Source organism: Pteropus medius, unplaced genomic scaffold (assembly GCF_902729225.1).
Source record: "Pteropus medius unplaced genomic scaffold, Ma_sr-lr_union100, whole genome shotgun sequence".
Taxonomy (NCBI): domain Eukaryota; kingdom Metazoa; phylum Chordata; class Mammalia; order Chiroptera; family Pteropodidae; genus Pteropus; species Pteropus medius.
The window spans coordinates 3,437,225-3,457,540 of NW_024354886.1; the positions used below are offsets into that span (position 1 = coordinate 3,437,225).

The 20,316-nt window shown below is 50.2% G+C and overlaps 2 protein-coding genes across 7 annotated transcripts in view; one reads left to right on the top strand and one right to left on the bottom strand.

The window, feature by feature from the left end:
- CPNE5 (copine 5) overlaps window positions 1-3,102 on the top strand; it is an 89,820-nt gene extending 86,718 nt beyond the window's left edge. For all 6 annotated transcript variants that reach the window (XM_039856107.1, XM_039856108.1, XM_039856109.1 and 3 more), the window contains 2 exons: window positions 198-271; window positions 1,439-3,102. In XM_039856107.1, the coding sequence (XP_039712041.1) occupies window positions 198-271; window positions 1,439-1,657 (293 nt within the window). In that variant the 3' untranslated portion in view covers window positions 1,658-3,102. The remainder of the gene's footprint in view (window positions 1-197; window positions 272-1,438) is intronic.
- A 3,649-nt stretch (window positions 3,103-6,751) lies between these two features.
- The window catches only part of RAB44 (RAB44, member RAS oncogene family), a 29,928-nt gene continuing 16,363 nt past the window's right edge, over window positions 6,752-20,316 (bottom strand). The window contains exons 7-14 of the mRNA XM_039856140.1: window positions 20,135-20,230; window positions 18,065-18,252; window positions 16,017-17,470; window positions 12,604-12,685; window positions 11,329-11,443; window positions 10,475-10,576; window positions 8,859-8,935; window positions 6,752-7,473 (exon numbers count right to left, since the gene is read on the bottom strand). Coding sequence (XP_039712074.1) covers window positions 7,383-7,473; window positions 8,859-8,935; window positions 10,475-10,576; window positions 11,329-11,443; window positions 12,604-12,685; window positions 16,017-17,470; window positions 18,065-18,252; window positions 20,135-20,230 — 2,205 coding nt within the window. The 3' untranslated portion in view covers window positions 6,752-7,382. The remainder of the gene's footprint in view (window positions 7,474-8,858; window positions 8,936-10,474; window positions 10,577-11,328; window positions 11,444-12,603; window positions 12,686-16,016; window positions 17,471-18,064; window positions 18,253-20,134; window positions 20,231-20,316) is intronic.

Genomic DNA, 20,316 nt, shown 5'->3' on the forward strand with positions numbered 1-20,316 from the left:
ACTGGGCTGGAAGTCAGAGACTCACATGGGTGGGCTCCTCTTGTCTCTTGGCTTCAGTTCCCTCATCTCTAACATGGGGGTCTGATCTGATGGTCTCTGCCCTGGGTGGGCCTAGGGTTGGAGGAAAGTACACTGTCTTGCCAGGCCCAGGTATGCACCATTAATCCCCTACCCCCATGCCTCTCCTCCCCACACAGCCATGGTGGAGCTGGACGGTGATGACGTGCGGATCTCCTCCCGGGGGAAGCTGGCTGAGCGGGACATTGTCCAGGTGAAACCCAGACCCTGCCTGTCCCTCTGGCCAGGCTGACATCATATCCCCTCCCCCAGGTTTCTCTGGAAAGGGTTCCAGAGGGAGGTACTGGGAGCCCCAAAGTGGCCTGGGCCACCATAGAAAGGAAGAGGAGTCAGTCCTTGGGTCTTAGATCTCTCTGGACTGGGCCCCTCCCCGCCATGTCTGAGACTCATCCCTACCATTGTTTTGCCCAGCCCAGCCCTCCCTAAGCTGCCAGGCCTCCATGGTCTCCTGCAGAGCATAGCCACCTAATTATTTGCATTTTCTATTGTTCTCTGCTGGGCTACCTTCCCAGTGAGATGGCAAACCCCTTGAAGGTAGAAGTGTCTGTGGCGTTGCGGCAGCTCTCTCCAAGAACTTTGCTTGGTTAATTGAATCAATGTCTTAAGCTCTGCAAGTAGGATTAGGATGTGAGCAGACAGGTTTTGGTCCTCAGGGCAACCCTGTTCAGTCAAGCCTCAGATGTAGCTCAGCAAGAACACACCCTCCTGGTACCTCCTGCAGACTGAGTCCTAGTGCTTTGGCGATGAGGAATAAAAATTTTGTTTTTGGAAAAAATTTCCGTACCCCCTGGATTAAAACAAAATTGGGGTAGGAGAGGGGTCATTCCAGGTATAGAGACCAGATAGGGAGCTTAGAAACCAGAGCAAAGGCAATTTGGGAGGTGGGACCTTATGTAAAGGCCTGGAGTGAGCCTGAGGCCCTAAGGGGTGGGGGAAGGGATACCCCCGAGGAAGAAGCCAGAGGGGCCTGACTTGAGGTGTTGGCCCAGTGAGGAAAGAGGAGAAGCCAAAGGGCAGAGAGGGCCCCGAGAGGTGGGAGGCGACCAGAGGGTTTGATTTCCAGAGGCCAGAGGATTCATTCCACATTTCCTGAGTGTCTGCTGAGTACTTGTGCTTAGTGCCAAGACCTCCGAGATTGAGGAATCTTGGTCAGTGGTATGTCCTGGCATGGAATAGGACCTCAATAAGTGTCTGAGTGAATGAAAGAATAGTGACTATGATGTCAGTTTTTCAGATAATTCACCATGAGGAGGAGGGGTTGAGTGAAGTGGGCAGAGGCTGGGGAGGAGTGGGACAGGAGGTTTGAGGGGCTGGGCTCCAGCAGGGGACCTTGCCTGACTCTGCCTTCCCCACTGGCCAGTTTGTACCCTTCAGAGACTACGTGGACCGCACGGGCAACCACGTGCTGAGCATGGCGCGACTGGCCCGTGACGTGCTGGCTGAGATCCCCGACCAGCTGGTGTCCTACATGAAGGCACAGGGCATCCGCCCACGCCCCCCACCTGAGGCCCCAGCGAGCTCACCCCCGCAGTCCCCAGCCCACACGCCCCCTGCCTCCCCTCTGCACACACACATCTGAGCCTGGCCCATGCATGGCAGGGGGCTGGAGCCCGGGGAGGCCAGTAGAAGGGTAGGCAGGGTCCTCGACACTGCTACAGTCTGCCCTGCTCGGCCTTTGGAACCCGTGTGCCTGGGCAGCTGGCAAGGGGCAGGGCCTCTGGAGAGTCCTTCCCAACTTCTTGGTCTCACTTATGACCCAAACCACGGGATTTGGGGGCTACAGATGGTAGAGATAGGGTTCTGGGCCCCTGCTCTTCCCTTCTTCCCATGACACCTGGTTCTAGCCCAACCAGGAAGGTGTTAAAACCAACAGGACGATTGGAGTCCCTCTCAGCCTACCTGGGCAGTCCCACCTGCTTCTGTGTGGCCCTGAAGCCTGGGCTGCTCTGCCCTTCTCCCGTCCCTCTTCTCCCTCCCCTCCTGTGCCATCCATTCCTCTACCTGGCCCCTGACCCTCCCCCCAGTATCTATCCTTTCTTTCTTCCTAGTGAACCCCATGAGCTGATGGGTTGGCACAAATGCCTGAACACGTGACCACCCCCAGAGTCAGTTGCTTGCAACGGGAACCCTGCAGATATATAAAGGGGAGGTGGTGATGGTAGACTGTAGGTCAGGTGATGGGCCAGGAATAGAGGTTTTTAAGGCACAGAGTCCTTTCAGGTGCCTCTCAAGCCCAGGTGACACTGGTTCTAGACATAGATCCACAGGCCTCTCCCTAGTGTGGGCCCACAGGCCCCTCCTCCTTCCCCCAGAGGCTGCCCAGGGTCGTTGGCACCCACTCCTCTGCTACCCACCTGGAGGCCTGGGTGAGGAACAGCCCAGCCCCGCACTCCCACACGGCCCTTTTATCCCACAGTGATAGGAGATGGGAGTCCTGGGTTCAAGCCCTGCCTATAGCCCCTGCATGCTGTGGGAACAGAAGCAAGGCCCTTCCTGCCTTCCGGATCTTGGTTTCCACATCTGTAAGGCAAGAAGGTTGACCAGATAGTCTAGGAGTTACCTTCAGTTCTTACATCCTGAGAGTCCATTCATCCCATGCCCAGCTTCCCTCATCCGTTTCCTCACCAGTGCAACCTCTCACCCCAGGCCGTCTTGGCTCTCGGGTCACCCTGTTCCATCTCGTCACCCCAAATCCACCCTAGTCCTTCAGCTTTGAGCTCTGGAGTCTGAACCCGAACCCCTGCTGCTGCTGTGGGAAAGGCGAGAAAAGTGATCTCACCCCTGACCCACCCAGCCGCCCAGCCTTTACCTGGGAATAGGCCATGCATGCCAGTCCCTTCTGCTGCATGGGGCTCCTCAGCCCACTGAACCTCCCATTGCTGGGAGGAGACCAGGCCCTGCCCTGTCTGCTGCCCAACACCACTCCCTTCCCGTCGTGCATGATGGTGGTGTTTCTACACTGTCTGGTCCTGTGCCCGTGTCTGAGACAGTCTCTGTGTGGAATTTGCCTTAATCTGAAGTAAACTTGGTTCTTTTACTAAAGTTCCTTGTTTTCCTTTCTTCTGGGAGAAATAGCACAGAGGTTGCTGTTTGACAGGGGCCAGGTTCTCCTCTCTCTCTTCCAACCTTTTGTTAAACAAGGATTTACTGAGCAACTACTGTGTCCCAGGGTCTGTGCTAGGCACTGGGGTGCAGCAATGAGCAAAATACAGGCCCTGTCTCCACATGGAGCTTACGACGAACACAAATAAGACAGGTGTAAGCACATAAACAAGTAAATAACATAATTTTAGATGGCGATGGGTTACAGAGAGAGAACAAGAGGATGGAATGTAATAGGGTGATATTTTAGATGAGGTGGTCAGGGAGGGCCTCGCCGAGGACGCAGCAGTTGAGATGAGCTCTAAGGAAATGAGAGAGGGAAGCATGCTGATATCTGAGGCAAGAGGGCTCCAGCAAGTACAAAGGCCTTGAGGTAGAAGCCTGCTTAGTGTGTTCGAAGGACAGCAAGGAGGCTGGTGTGGTTGGGGCTACATTAAGGGGGGCGGTAGTACAGGAGATTAGGTCAGAAAGCTGAAAATCTAGACCGCATAGGGCCTCGTAGGCCATGGTGAGGCCTTCAGCATGACTGCGTGAAACAGGCAGCCATTGAGGTGAAAGAGGTAACATGATGAGATTATTCTCTGAAACAAGTGGGTCACTTTATTGCACTTGATCACTCAGTCACTCATCTCTCAACAAATATTTACCGAGCATTAGTGCCAGGACCTGCTCAGGTTTGGAGACATTGACATAGATGCACCCTCAGGGGCTACCCACTGCTCTGGAGCAGCGAGGAAGGAAATCCTACAACCTTGGGGTCCCAATGCTAATCCAGTGGGAGGGGCCAAGGTCTGTGGGCACCAAAGGGTGACTCACAAACTGTGTGCCCATGGTGAATTACTGCTCTTTTCGATGGGACCATTACTCCTCCCTTAGAAGATTATCATGTGGCCAAACAGAGTGACATGTAGATATGCACATGTGACATGTGTGCCGGGCACAGGACCTGCTGCACTTTAGGTGCAGAATAAACATCATTTTCCTCCTTGTCCCTCTTCACATATAAATTCCTGTGGCCATCGGGGACCAGGATCATAGGGAAAGGTGACTTCTCCCTTCTCCAGGCAAGTTTGCTCAGATTAGACCTCCAGGCAGCCATTCCTGATCTGCACATCATCAGAAATTTGGTACTAATTCCACCAAAGTTTGGGACTTGTTTACCACTTAGGATCTTAGAGTAAATTAGAGCTGATTCACAGCTGTCCCTATAATTAGCTGCCCCCTGACTTGCATTCCGATACGCTTTGAGTGGGAACCGGGTGGGGTCACAGCTTGGGAAGAGGGCAGTTCCCATAACCAGCTCCTTGTACCTCTCCATGGGCACCCGTGGGAAAGCTTCAGGAAAGGTGCTCTCCTGGCAAGGGAATCGAAGCTCAGAGCCGCTGCCCCAGGGCACCTAGAGCATCTTTACTGTGCTCAACACTGTAACTCCTCTCCTGGGTTCTTTCTCAAGGCATGTTCTACGGGACACTGGTTCCCTGGCATGGATTTTGGGGAACTGCCTGCACTGAGCCCCTCTCAGGAAGTGCCAGTAGTCTTTAGGTATTCAAGGTTCTGATAAGTCCTGCAGCAAAGAGACCAGTTTGACTTAGTTCAAACCAGCGTTTTCCAAGCTTTTGACCATGGAATTGGTATGTATGTGTGTTTAGCTGTAACACTATTACCAAGTAGACCATGTTGTCTTAGGAATTTCAGTAGAGACAATCTCCCTGGTTCCCAGGCCAACACACAAGCCTGAGGCCTGCTCTCAGGAGGCCAGAAGGAGGGCATGGAGATGGGATAAGATGGATGGAGACCTCCAGTTGGCTCTGAAGAGAAGGAAAGAGCCTCAAAAAGAGCCCCTACCCAGCCACACCAGAAAAAGAAACTACCGGAAAAAGAGAAGAAAGGAAGGCATTCAGAGATTCACAGGCCCAGACTCACGGCTCCATGGTTGACTTTGCTTTCCCTTATTGGGTTGAGAGGGGTGTGTGTGTGAGACAGAGAGGGAGAGACTGAGCTGGGGGAGGGCAGGCAGAGAAGGTAGGAGAGGCCGAAAGTCTCTCCTGGACTATGAGCCCCCACCCAAGTTGTGACTGGCCCCTCTCCTCACCCCATTCAGTCCCTGGGCCTACGGGATCAAGCACTCCAGGCTGTCAGCCCCCAGATCATTCCTCTACACACTTCACTGCCTTTGGAAGTCCCTTTACCATCCTCTTGTCCACTCGCCTCAAATGCCCTTGAATTAATACAAATAAGTTGATAACAGTAGTACTAATGATGAACACTCATACATACTTATTAAGCACGAAGCATTCTTCTAAACACTTTATATGTGTTAAGTAAGTTTATCTTTGTAACAACCCTGTGAAGAAGGCACTAATCTCATTTTCCGAATGAGAAAACTGAGGTATTGAGAGGTTAAGGGACTTGTTCAAGGTCATACAACTAAAAAGTAGTAGAGCCTACAGGTGTCTGAGCCCCAAGATGGAATGAGAGCATCGACTCAGTTGCCATTAAGTTTCTGTGTCACCTTTACCAGGCTACCTGTCCTCTCTGGATCTTAGTCTCCCCACCAGTAAAATGGAGGGATGGATTCTAATATCACTACGGTCTTCCCATCTCTCTTGAATCTCAGCCCTCCCATCAGCTTATCCTCTCAGACTCCCACCAGACCCCATAGACCTCCTGGGGCCTTGTCATGGTCAGGTTAGACACTCTCCATCACTGTGCCAGCCCCTCCCACACCCCTGGGATACCTGGCTGCCATTGACCTGCCGAAGAGGTCCCTGAGCCCTGCTTGAATCTTCTATACCTCACGTCTTGCCAAGTGTCACTTGGATTCCGCTTATATACCGCTAGTGACAGAGTGCTCACTGCTGCTGAGGCATTCCTTTTAAAACTGAAGAGAGGAATAGAGGCCAAGAGCGAAGACTTCAATTAAACAAATAGGAAGCCTCTGTCCTATATCTCCTGCCTCCCTTTTCTTCCTTTATTCTTTCTCTCTGTACCTCTGTTTCTTGAAATGTCTTTGCTTGTCTCTATGAAATTGAGGTTTCCTCTGATTCAGCTGAAGAATTCACCCCAATGATTGCAAAGTACCAAGCTCAGCATCCTACCTGACCGCATTACATGGTAAGCGTTATTGTGGCTACCGGTCAGATGAGACAGAAAACATTTTCAGCAAACACAGATGACAGGAGATAGTCCAACACCGAGAGTCTATCTCTCTAAGTCTCTCAAAGCAAGCTCCCTAAGGGCACTGAAAACCCTGGCTCTTCCCCGACTTATAATGTGCAGCTACCTTTCAGGTGGTGAATGTTGAGTGATTCTGGGAACTCCCACAAAAGCTCCAAAGAGAAGCCAAGCCCATGAGTGATTGGAATCAATTTACCTGACTGCTCTCCACTCCCCACCTGTCACACCCCAGCTACACCTCGAGGGCATCCAGAGATTGACACCTCAGGGCAGAGGGCTGCACCAAGGAACACTGTGGCATGGGGGTAGGATCCCTGAATGTGATGCCTTAGAAGCAGATCCTGGGGAAAGGGAGTGGAGCTGGGTCTTAGGGAGATGGGGACTGGGGCCTAAGAGGTACCATCAGAACATTGCTCCTCCCCAGGAATGGGATTCTGCTCAGAAGAAACCCACCATGGTTGCACACAGCTACAGTGAGTGAGACAAGGTTCACAGGCACAGAACAGTGGGACTGATTTAATGAAAAGAGTACTTTGTAATTAACAAGCGATAGCAATTAGAAATCAGCATCAAAGCAAGCTCCTTGAAAAGTTTCTTTCCCTCCCCTCAACATTTATTTTTATTTCTGATTATATAGGAATACCTAGTCATTGTAGAAGATCTGAAAATACAAATATGTATAAAAAGGAAAATAACACACACCCCCCCACACCCTATAATTTTACCATCTGGAGATGTGTAGCCAATATCATGATGTATTTTCCTTAAGTTGTTTCTCTAGACTTTTCCTTTAAGAGTTCCCCACCCCCACTCCAAGGTTTATTTATTCAGCAAAGTCCTCCTTCGGGGAGCGAAGGGCAGTGTTAGTACAACCCCTGCCCTGGGATCCAAATCCAGACCCCAGGAGGATTCTTCTGAATTTCTCAGCTCCCTCTCTGTCATTGTTGTGTCCATGCAGGTGGGACAGGTGCTAAGGAACAGAAAACCCAGGGGGTTGACTATCCCACTTTAGCCAAGCCAGGTGGTCAGGAGCAGCAGCCAGCTTTCTTGGGTGATCTCTCGGCGGCCACCTCCACCAGCGAGTCCTTTACACGGTCTTCCTGCATCTTGAGTGACCTGCATGATCACACCGAGGCATCAGTCCTCTCTCTCGCCTCCCAGGGACAGCAGGCAGGAGCCCGTGGATGAAGCTGAGCTGCTGGGGACTGCACCTCCAAGCTTCCTCTCTCCCACCTGCTCTGTCCCTGCCCTATATTCCACGTGGCACCAGAAAAATGGGTCCATGAAGACTTTGGCCTTTGGTCTCTTTTCTGGCATTCTTTCTTGCCTACTATGTGCCAGGCACTGTGCAAGGGACTGATTATGACAGTGAAGCCAGCGTGTCCTTGCCTTGAATAGAGATGCAGGCAGAGAGGAGACTGACGATCAGGACTCAGGAATGGGGAAGCACTCAGAGGGACTCCACACCAGAAAGGAGGCAGTGTCAGGGCTGAGACCGAGCAGTGGACAAGGGCCTTTCAGCAGAAGAAGGGGCTGCATTCCAGGCAGAGGACAAGGCTCAGAGAGCTTGGGAGTTGGGGCAGTAAAAGAAGCCCCTTCATTTATTCATTTATTCACTCACAATATATTTACTGTGTGCCGGGGCACTGTGGTAAATCACGGAACCTAAGGACCGAATGGCCAGAAAGAAGCCGAAGGGAAGCCATTGAGCAGTTTTTTGCTGGCGGGCATCATGGCCTAAGCAGGTTTGCAGTTTAGCAAGCTCACTCTAGTTGCTTTGTCAGGGAAGGAGCTAGAGATCATCTGTCTGATACCCCTCCATCCTTACTCATTTCATTCATTTATTGAGCACCTAGTATTTGTCAGGCCTGAGTGTGGGGAGAGGGGCTGAATAAAACAGACATGGTCCTGCCCTCCTGGAGCTATAGCCTAGGGTGGGAAGAGGCCGATGGCAACAAGCAAATGGACAAATGCATGTGTAATTACAATTTGTCCGGAAGGGCTTTAAAGGGTACAGAGGATGGTGATCTGAAATAGTGGTGGGAGGGAAAATGGTCAAGGATGGCCCCTTTGAATGGCTGAAGCTTAGTGTGTAAGTGAGTGTGTGTGTGTGTGCTTGTACACGCATGCTGGGACAAAGGAGATGGCACTGGAGACAATGCAGGCCACTGTGAGGCATTTGGATTTTATTCTAAATCCAGTGGCAGTCACTAGAAGATTGGAAGCTGGAGAGTGACTCTTGCTCTCCCACTCTACTTTACAGATGAGAAAACTGAGGCTCAGAGAGGCGATGTGGATTTGGGGAGGTGATGTGCAGCTAATGGGGCTAGTAGGACTGGCTGGAGTCAGGGCTCCACCCGCAGTGTTCTCTCCTTCCCCAGACTTGTGAGCCCTGTGGTTTCATAGACTCTTCCTAGATTGGGCCTTCCCTTCCTGCAGGAGTCAGCTGAAGGCTGCTCAGAGGATTCTGCCTGGGAGGGGGCGGGCGGGGTGGCACTCACCGGGCCAGGTTCACCATGGGCTCCAGAATGTTGTGACCCAGGGCAGCGCTGCACTCTCCAAAGGAGACCCCTAGCTCCTGCAGGCCAGACAGACAGGGGTATAGGTGCCTTGGGGGAGACCACTAGAGTCCAGGAAGAGCTTCCACCACCAAAAGCCTGGCTGGCAGACAGAGTCCCACCCAGTAGGTCCCTAGGCTACCCCAACAGGTGAGGCAGCCCCTTCTCAGTGTGGCTCATGGCCCCCAGCCTCAATCCTCTGCCCACCGTCCCTCCACCCTGGCTGGCCAAGGTGTCAAAGATGACACCTCAGAAACATACCACAGCTTTCAGAGTGACAGTGGGAAACTTGTGACCCAATTTGGAGAAATGTCTTTGATGTTTTTAAACCGTTAGTTATGTTTTTTTATTATTATTATTATTCTGAAAATATTGAATTGGAGGAAATATTGAAAAATGCAGAATAAAAAAGTACAAAATATAAGCCACTCCTGTTAGTATTTGGGTATATATTTCCATTCTGTTTTATATAACATTTTATTAGGTGGTGGGGGATGGGCTAAAACGTCATTATATTGTTAGGTTAAGCCATATGAAATTGCTCTTTGGGTCGGCCCCGAACAGTCAAATACCAGCAGTCTCATAGGGGTCACCCTCACCTTCTCTGACTTCATATTATATTGTAAGCACCTCCTTTACACCCTGAAATATTTTCCCAGGATGGGACTCTTAATGGCAAATGCTAGCCTCTCACATGAACCTCCAGAATTTAACCACCAACTGCTGTCCAATGTTTGTCCTTATAAATACTACTGTAAAGAACATCCTCATATAAACACGTTTGATTATACATTATACATGGGTATCCATTACATTATTCTCTTAAGGGTTATTATTTCTGCTTCTTTCCTTAGGATAAATTGCTAGAGGAGGAATTAGTATGTCAAAGAGATGAGCTACTATTTTTAAGAGGAAAAAATTTCCGCCAACCAGGCGCCACAATGATGACCTCATGAGTATGAGAAATGAGAGGAGCAATGGGAAGGAATACAGTGGGGAAATGCCAAGAGGGGTTGTGTCAGAGGTGGGGCAAGGAGTGGTCTTTTTTTTATGATTCTTCAGATTTTCTGGAATGTGGTCAAATTCTATTCATAAATAAATAGTATCCACTGTCTTGTGGCGGGGCTTTTGATGCAATCTTCCTGGGGAAGAATTTGAGTCTTAAAATAGAATAAATTAGAAGGAATGTTATGTTAATTAGAGACCAGAGATAAAATTAAGATCTGATTGGGAATTTTAAGTAAAGCTTTAAAAAACCTTTCTACTCTGAAGATATTTTTTATGTAGGTCAGGATATTGGGTGGGGATCTGCTAATTCAACAGCAAGGTTCAATGTCATGCCCACTATTATAGTCTCATGTTTAGGTCTAAAGCTGGTGTGGGTGGGAAGCAGAGGTGGCCAGGCTTCTGTCCACTCTGACCTGTCCATTAGCCAGGCAGGGGCAGAAATGGCAATGGGACCTTTTTGGTTGCCCATGCCAGGGTGACCTATTCACTACCTTCCAGGGAGGGATCTGCCCAGTCCGGGCTGCAGAAGGGGCCAATGCCCAGGTACTCACCTGGGCTAGTTGCTGCCCAGCCTCGGTGGACACCTGCCGCTCCTCGTCACAGTCCACCTTGTTTCCCAGGAGAAGAATGACCACTCCGTCAGACCCTGAGTCCTGCACACAGAATACATTCCCTCAGCCACACAAGTTGAGTGCCTGCTGTGTGCCGGGCCCTGGGTGGGTTTGGCCCTGTCTTCCAAGGAGCTGACAGTGTGCCTCCTCCCTTTGTACATGCCTACCTTTCCATGTCACATTCACTCCACACCCTTCCCACCTCGACACTTTCCCCTCCATCTGTAGTGAGGCTGCCCTTATTATCTGCTTGCAAACATGTCACCCACTTTCCAAGGCTAATCTCAAAGGTACCTCCCTCAGGAAGCCTCTCTTTATATATTACCTTATCCTACTTCTTTTGCATCTCTTCAACTAGACTAGAAACTTCTAGAAAGAAGATGACATGTCTTACTTCAGATCCTTCTGCTGTGCTAGTATATATTGCAGAATTTCAACATATATGTATCAATTAAGTATGTGGGGGGTGGGGTGGGGGGAAGAACGAGAAATTATCACCTAGAGTGGTACTAGAATAGCATTATCTCCAGGTGTTAAGAAGACATCACAAAGCTGCTGTATGTAGTAAAGAAATGTTCATAGGATAAACGAAGTAGTTTGTTTTAGAGGCTGTATTATGTAGTTGTGGTTTCTTTGTACTACTCCTAGCCCATCCAGCCATATGCTCTCAGTGGGTTGTCACCTATATGTCTGTTGTATCATTTGTAATCCCGGGAGAAAAGGGGGAATAGGTAGGATCCAAGTTTCCTCTTGACTTCAAAAACTGGGGCCAACCCCAGCAACCATCTGCTCACCTGGAGACATTCCAGCCAGTAGCGCACATGAGCAAAGCTCTCCTGGGAGGTGACATCATACATGAGCACCACTCCATCAGCCTTGCGGAGCAGCTGCCGTGTCATGCTGTGGTACCTGCCCAGAGAGTCTCATTGAGGCCAGGCCTGATGGGCTGACCCGAGGCCTTGGCCTCTCTAAACCTCAGCCACTCCATCGGCAAAGTGGGAGAATTAAGCTTTGGGAAGCTTCTAATTGCTTCCCAAAGAGAATGTGCATATGCTTTCCTTCTTACAGTGTGGTTATTGTCGGATAGATAACAGTTCTCATGGCTCAAATTTCAAAAGATACCAAAGGATACTCAGAGAAAAGTCTGTCCCCCACCCGGACTCCACCCTGATTCTGCAGTCACCTAGTCCCTCTCCCCAGAATTACCAGTTTCTGAAATATTTTTCCAGAGGTATTTAATGAATGTACATAAATGTGTGTGTGTGTGTGTGTGTGTGTGTGTGTGTGTGTGTGTGTGTATATATATATATACACACACACACACATATTTATGTGTATATATATATATATATATATACACACACATATATATACACACACATATCTATACACTCATACAAGCACTGACCCTTTGTCCGCTGTTTAATACAAGTGCTCATTAATATTTGGTAATCTATACTTTGTTTTTTCCAGTCAATAAAATGCCTTGGAAGTGTTTTCCCATTGGTACCTAAAGAGGGTCCTCAGTCTTTTTAGTGGCTTCATTATATTCTATTGTGTGGATAGACCCTGACTTATTTAACTGGTCCGTTACTGATGACGTTGAGGTTGTTTCCAGTGTTTCGTAATATAAGTGCAGCTGTGGAAATTCTTGGTCCTTTCAATATTATAGTCAGGTACAAGTTAATCAGGAGAATGAATTTCTAGAAGTGGAACTGGGTCAAAGAAGAGGTGCCTTTAAGTTTTGATCACCGCTGCCTAAACTGGAAAGTGGAAGCCCAGTGTTTTCAGAAGGACAGGCAATCGGGTCGCTGTCACTGAGGGCCATGTTGGGATGGTCATCACAGATGCCCTGCCAGGCTGAGGGGGCCTCTGGGTCTGCTGCCCAGTGATCCCCCTGGATCTGGATTCATCTCTCCTCCCCCAACCTCCTAAATTCTTCAGGACCAGACGCTTCTTTTGCACTCGGCGGCCTTTTGCCCGTGTTGAACTCCTTGAGGTCGGGACTGCCCTCCACCCCTCGACACCTCAGGCTCAGCCTGGTCACTAATGAAGAAGATGCCCATTACCTCTCCTGACCAGCTGTGTCCCAGAGCTGCAGCGCATAGTACTTGTTGTCCACCAGCAGGTTTTTGACACGAAAATCCACTCCTAGGACACACAGAGAGGGATTAATCATACTTTCAAGTTATCATCCAAGACTTCTAGCCTTTGACTACCTGAATATATCCCCAACACCAGCCCCAGGGCATGAGAACCTTCGGCTACTGGGCTTCCCCTCTGTTCCCCAAGTCTCATCCATATTCAAGGGCCCACATCTTCCAAGAAGCCTGCCCTGGCTGCCCAGCCCATGAGGTTCACTGACCCCACTGCGCTCCTACACCTTGATGGTCAGTGCCAGTACCAGGCATCTTGCTCCGTTTTGACCTCTGTGGACAGATCTGTCTTCCCAACTGCACAGCCATGTTTATTTATTCCTTAGTCTACTCAGAAAAATGTTTCATTATTTTATTTTTATAATACTCTTTGTTTCATTTCCTAATTATTGCACACATCTTCCCCCTTTAACTAGACAGTGGGTAAACAGGCAGCCTAAGAGGTGGAAGAAGCACTGGCTTCAGAGATGACTGATTGAGCTGTGAGTTTTCCACCCTCTGCCACTGTGCTAGCTGTGTGACCTTAGGCAAGTTGCTTCACCTCTCTGAACCTCCCTTTCTCACCTGCAAGGTGGCCATTTTCAAAGAGCCACATTGCAGAGTGATTGTGAAGATTAAATGACTTACATCCCAGGTTTAGCCCAGTTTCTGGGGGAGGGGGGAGTGGCATCATTATTAATTCTCATCTCCCTGAATCCTACCCCCTTGAATTTCACAGCCTCACCCCTCCCTGTGGTCATGGTTCTAGACCCTTAATGTCCCTGGAAATATGGAGGTAATAGTGAAATCCCAAGGAGGTTTGGAATCTTTGGGGTCCAGCTTCCTGCCAACCCCCACTTCCCAAGGAATCCAGGTGGAGTGGGGGATGATGGAGAGGGGCTTATTTGTCCCCATCCCATCCCCTTTCCTAATGGAGCTCTGAGACTATAGAGCTCAGGCCAGCTCAAGAAAGGGGTATCTCCTCATATTAACCTTGAGCTGGTAGAAACCTTTCTAAAGGTCTCTTATGGTGACCCCTGTAAGCACTTGCTGCTGGCCCCTAGTAGTAGCTGAAACCATAGGCTCCCTCCTCCCACCATTATGCTCGCCACAGGAAGCTGGGAGAAGTGGCAGCCCAGGACACCTGACCTTAGCAATCTGGTGAAACAGAAGTTGTCTGTAACATCCACTTCTCTTTACTGCCCTCTTTCCCAAAAGTCTTAGGAAACTCAAGGTCTGCAGGAACCTCTGAGGTTATCTAATCCAACCCTCTCCCCACCACCCCGTGATAACACCCAACCTCTTCTTAAAAACCCACTGTGTAATCTGAATGACTCTTAACAATTATTCTTTGCATTGAATAACTCTCCCATTATTCCCACTTTTCTACCTCCCTGACCACCCCACTCCTCAATCCACTCTTGTGTCCCCATACTCATACCCCAAAGCATGTTACACTGTAACACATAAACTGTTAGGAATATAATGTTTTCTCTTTCCCAAGGAATCTGTTCTTTTACATGATCATCCCCAGGGAGAAGGCAATGCTGAACCCAAAAGAGGGTAAAACTTCTGGTGTAGGAGTATGTGCTTGGAAGGCAGCTGGCCCTGGGTATAAACTTTGGGGGGCATCTAGGGCAAGAAACAGAAGCAAATCTTCAATTCTGTTTTCCTCATCTGAAAAATGGGGATAGATATGGAAAAGCTTGGCAAAAAAATACATTCAGATATAATTCAATTGGCTCTGGCTCTGGTCCTCCATCCAGCCCTGTTCTCAAATGCAGGCAGGCTATAGTTCTTATCTTCTGAGAGAGGAGGGTTGCAATGGTGGAGGGTGATACTGAGTGCAGAAATGTTCATGACTGAGGAAGCCAGAATCTTCCCCAACCATAGTTAAGCCAGATGGGCGACAGCCACCAGGGGGCACCAAACCGCAGCTGGGACGGGGTCAGATTTGGCTCATACACCTGCACCTCAGGTACTCCCAGCTGGTTAGCAGTGCATGGAGCCTTGCCCTGCCTTTTTACAGTTATGCAGTCTGTGTTTTTCTTGATTGGATTTTCCAGAATCTTCTTACTTACATAAGAATGGGGGAGATACTCAGTTATAGGGAAGACTGTTGTAAGGAATAAAATATGTATGTAAAAAAATAAAATGTTAAAAAAATTATATATATATTTATAGTATGGAAAATAAATAAATAAGTAAGGTGGTATGTATTTAAAAAAAATATGTATGTAGGATGCCTGGTGTGTTGCAGGTGGTCAGTAACCAGTAGCTTAGGTGATTAATAGTGGTGGCCTTGTAGGTCATATAACCCTGCTCAACATCAGGCCAGGCCTGCTATGGGTTCCTCATTCCCCAGGACACTGCATTTTTAACTGGCTGCCCAGGTAAGGATTCTTAGGCAGAGAAAAGTTTGAGAACTTGTCCTAGGGCCCCTCTTGTGCGTGAGCTGTTATTTATGCACTGGTCTGGTACTAGTCCCCAAGTCAGCATGCTCCCTGACTGACACAGAGACATAGATCCCCCCATCTTTGTCCCTAAGCAGATTTTCACGAGCTTGCTTTTTTGTGGTTCTATATAACAATCAAGTGGCCATATATCCCAATATTTTTAGAGAGAAGCAGCTTTGTGCTTTGGGACATTTTAATTGCAGGAGCCACTGAATTAGACACTATCAAATATTTACTTATAATAATACAAATAACTAATATTTATTAGCACTTCGCTTTTAGATATTATTCTAAAAACTTGATTTGTATCAACGGAACTAATCCTTACAAACACTCTAGGAAGTGAGTGCTATCATTGTCTCCATTACGCAGATGAGAATTTGGGGGCTCAGAGGGGTTAAATAATTTGTCCAAGTGCATATGGCTAGTAAGTGGCAGAGCTGGGATTTGAACTCAGACACCCAGGTTTCTAACTTACCACACTCTACAAATACATTCTGTGTAAAATGTTCAACTTGCCCAAGGCAACTTCCTTCTGGGCCTGGCTGACTTTCCTGGGGGTAGTCAGAAACAAATCCAACCAGTGGGTAGAGACTTGCTTGTTTTCGCCATCAACCAGCACCGGCACCTAAATTGCAGGGTGCTTTGTTGATGTGGCACATTAAAAGCTAATCAGATCAATGCAGAAAAAGCAAATTACCTGTAATTAGAGATGATTAGTAAAATAATAAGAGTTTGCCCGTATAAAATGCTGCCTAATGCAGGGCCTGTGGCCAAGACATAACCTGCAGCTTCTTCAGAGATGGCTCACTCCCTGCCTGCTCCAGCTTGTTGGCCAGGGCCCCTGGGTCTCCCCTCCCTCCCCGCTGCCTTCCCCAGGTGGGCCCTTACCCACGGTAGCTGTCAGCCCAGTGGCGAAGGTGTTCTGGTGCAGCAGATGCAGAAAGGATGTTTTCCCCACGTTTGAGTCTCCCAGGAAGATGACATGGAAGATGTGATCAGGGTCAGCTGGAGGCTTGCTGACTATGGGGTCTCCTAGGGATGGGGTCACCCCAGCCTCCCCAGAGTCTGTTCCTGGGTCTTCAGGCCCGTTCTCTGCCCTTGGTTCCCCAGACTGTAGGGGGCCTTGTTTTCCTGTGTGAGAAGCTGTGGGTGGAGGCACGGGTTGGGCTTCCAGCTCAGACATGGTGGGGAAGGTTTGCGTGGGCTCCTGGGGCCCTCCGCCCCCAGACTGAACACTCCTAGAGGGAGAGCCCCTTGGAGGTGATGGTTTTCCAGGAGCAGGGGCTTCTGCGTCAGCCCGAGACTGTGGTGTGTCATATGGGACAGAAGCGAGCAGAGAATCTTGCTGGGGGAGTTCTGAATGCCCAGTTTTCAGGCCCTGGGCCTCTACCGACTGCTCTAAATTGAGGCCTTGCCCTCCTCGGCCCACCTGTTTCCTTTCCTCAGCCCTGAGCTCCTCCTCCAGACTCTGGTGGGAGAGGGCAGACAGATCATCTGGCCCAAAGGCCTGGCCATGAGTTTCTCTTCGCTCTCCAGGCCTGCCCTCCTGCACATCCAGGCCCAGTTTGCCCCGCTCCAATTCCTCAGTAGGAGCCTGAGCCCTAGGCTCCAGACCCTGGGAGGGCTCAGCCAGCCCTGGTGTGGGGGCTCTGGCTCCTAGGGATCCCAATCCCAGCTCAGAGACAGCAGTGTATGGGACCTGATGGAGGGCCTCCCTCTGCCTGGGTGGCTTGGCTGGGACAGGCCCAGGCCAGGAGTTCTTATCATCTGAGTCATGAAACTGTTTACTGGGCCCTGCTGCGTCCTGGGCAGGGGGAGAGGTCACTTGGGAAGCGGATCCATCCTCCAAAGGAACGAGCACTTTGAGTGCAGCTGCTACCAGGCTCCCTGACTCCCCAGCTGGGGCCACGTGGAGATCCCAGTGGAAGCGTGTCTCAGATCCAGGCCCTGACTTCTCCTTAGGTTCCAAGCTGTGAGGATGGACAGGCTGTTCTGGATCGATGTCCTGCCCATCTGGGTCCACGCTTTCCCCTTCTTTGGCCCTGGAAGGCACTGAAGGGGGACTCTTTGGAGCCCCATCTGGATCTGAAGATGGCTTCTGACCAAAGAGCAAATTATGTGACTCTGAGATAGAAATCTGCCTGACCACGCGGGGTGTCTGGGGGCCTGAAGGGCTTGGGGGTGGACTCCAGGAGAGCTGCAAGGCTTTGTGTGCGGGGCTGTTGAAGCTGCTTAAAAGCTGGTCCCAGTCATCGTTGTCCCCAAACAGTCCGGGCAGGGGAGCCTCCTCAGAGGAGACTGCCTGAAGGTCGGGAGCCTTCTTCTCATCTGCTCTGGGAACACTAAAAAGGGTGTGAGAAGCTAAGGTCAAGGGAGGGGCAGGTAGATGTCACACCAATCCTGCCTACATCCCTCACCAACAGTTGTACGACTCACGGCTGGCCCTCCCTCCCAGTCTTTGCTCAGATAGTCCTTCTCACCCGGCATGTGTGCTCCACTCCTCCCCGTCCTCCAATCTATTCATCCTTCAAGGCCTGTATGAAGCCTCACCTCCTCCAGGAAGCCTTTTCTGACCATTTTGGCCCATCCCATTCCTCTGAACTGTAACAAATAGAGTGAGCGGCTGCCTACCTGGGATCCAGCACTGCACTAGACCTCGTGTATGTGTGCGCGTGCGTGTGCGTGCGCACGTGTGTGTGTGTCTTTGAATCCCACTTGTGTGATCTTGGGGACGTGACTTTCTCCTCTCTGTGCCTCAGTTTCCTTGTCTAAGAAATGAACATGATAATCTCAGTTTGGCAATGTTGTTGAGATTTAGGGAGGAGAACTATGTGTTCTGGGTGGTGCCCAGAGCCTCAGAGAACTCAGAGCCTCCCTCCCCTCTTTCAGGAAGTCCCTGGGATGCCATCCCCAGACCAGGGATGGCAGCTACTTGCCTCGGTTCCTCTTCCATCTGCCAGGACACTCGGCCCTTAGCGACATTCAGGTGCCCCTTGGTCACCTGCAGCTGCTCCCGCACCTCATCCAGCCTCCCAGCCAGGTTGCGCTCAGCCTCCCGAAGCTGCTGGTTCTCTGAGTTGGCCTCCTGGTTTGTGCTGCTGAGTTGGTGGAGCCGGGCCTCCAGCTGCAGGTTGTAGAAAGTGAGGAGAGAAGCCCAGCTGCCCTCCAGGCAACAAACAGCCTCCCAAGGCCATTGTGGGGCACAGACTCCGGACTCCTGGAGGCCCAGCTTAAAACGTAGGACTTGGGGGAGGGGTTACCCCTCATTGGCCTAATTAGCTCCATGACCTCCCACCCAGGAGAGACAAGAATTGCTGGGGTAGGGAAGAGAGAGGGAACTGTGTAAGAAACACAAACAGCCAGCACCACTGGGGCCTGAAACTTAAATGGAACCACACCCTCCTCTGCTCAAAGCTCTGTAATGGCTACTCTCCTCTGAGCCCCATCTAGCCTGCAGGAAGCGCCTGTGCCAACAGCAAGTCACACGACTTGGAGATGAAGAGCTGCTTGACCACACGGAGTGGGATGCAAAGCCTCGATAATGGTCTCCAGGGCCTTGAACAGGTTTCTTAACTCCAACCCTGTTACATCTCTGACCTCCTCTCCCAATACCACTCTCCCCTCCCTCTGTTCCAGCCTACAGGTCTACTTGCTGTTCCTTGAACATTCATAGCTCGTGCCCACCTCAGGACATTCGCACTCACTGTTCCCTCTGCCTGATACTCTTCCCCCAAATATCACATGGTTCACTCCTCACCTCCTTCAGGTCTTTACTCCAATGTCATCATCTCAGTGAGGTCTTCCTTGACTCCCCTCTCAAAACCTTCTATCCTTCGATTCTGCTTTACTTTATTCTCCTTAGCATTTTCCTTATCTAATATGTTCTAGATTTCACTTGCTTATTTTGTTTATCATCCATCTCCCCGACTAGACAATAACTCCATGGGCAGAAATTTGTGTCTATCATGTTCCTCAGAACCTAGAACTGTGCCTGGTACATAGTAGGTGCACCTTAAATAGTTGTTGGGTGAAGGAATGAAGGGCCTGGGGGAAGAGGCTTCGTGTCCACAGGGAACAGGACAATATGGCCCCGAGTGGAAAGTCCAGCCTCTTCCCTTGGCAGAAGGGGCCTGCCTTAATTTCCAGAGGCACCTGAGACATCAACCTGTGTCAGGAGGGCAAGACCAGGTGACAGGGCCAGCCAAGGCAACAGTGGGGAAGTCTCTGGGAACCTTGCCCGGTGTCAGAAGGATTCTGGTATCCACTATGGGCTACACCCATGCCAACTCTCAGCGGGGTCTCAAACCCAAAGACTTAGCCACAATGCCAACTGGAAGTGACCAGCAAGGATTCTGTCCAGGAAGCCAGGTCAGATTCCAAGACAGTAACAACTGTGGTATATAAAACACCTACTACATGCCAGGCACCATCTTAGGCCCTCCAATATAGTATCACTAACCATCACGGCAGCCTTCTAAGGCAGGAGTTCTAAACTCCATTTCTCTGATGAGGAAATCAAGGCTCAGAGAGGTTAAAAACTTGTTCAAGGTCACTCAGCTGACAATGGACATGAGAGCTGAAGACCACCCTATCACCAAGCCTCTCTGGCGCTGACACCTCATGTCCGCCCAGTGCTTTCCTATTTCACAGTGCTTTCCCACCGATTACCTTATTTGACAGAACTAGCCTGGGAGATGCAGCAGACGTGGCTGTTCCTATTTTACAGATGGAGAAACTAAGGCCAAGACAAGCAACATTATTTCCTCAGCCTTTGCCGAGTGGCTCTTCATCGGAGCCCCAGGGATTTGAACCTAGACCTTCTGACTCGTGTTCCAGTGGTCCCACTGCACTACCTGGCCTCAGTTCGGAAAAGGGTTCAAGATACCTCTTTCCCAGAGGGCTACTCTCAAATGGGAGCCCAACCAGCCCAGTAAACCCTCAAGAGAGGGGTGTCAGAGTCCGTGAATCCTCAGAAATTGAGTTCCCGGGGAGGCCCTGTCACTCACCTCCCTTTGGCCCTCGGTCAGCTGTTTCACCTCATGCTCCTTGGCTGCCAGGGCCTCCTGCATCTGAGCGCTGAGGGCCAGGTCCCGGGAGTCACTCTGGAAAGCAGAGAGTTCTCAGCTCCTATACTGCAGAATCTAAGACAACTGGGCTGGGCCGGCCTTTCCCATACTTGACCTCTACC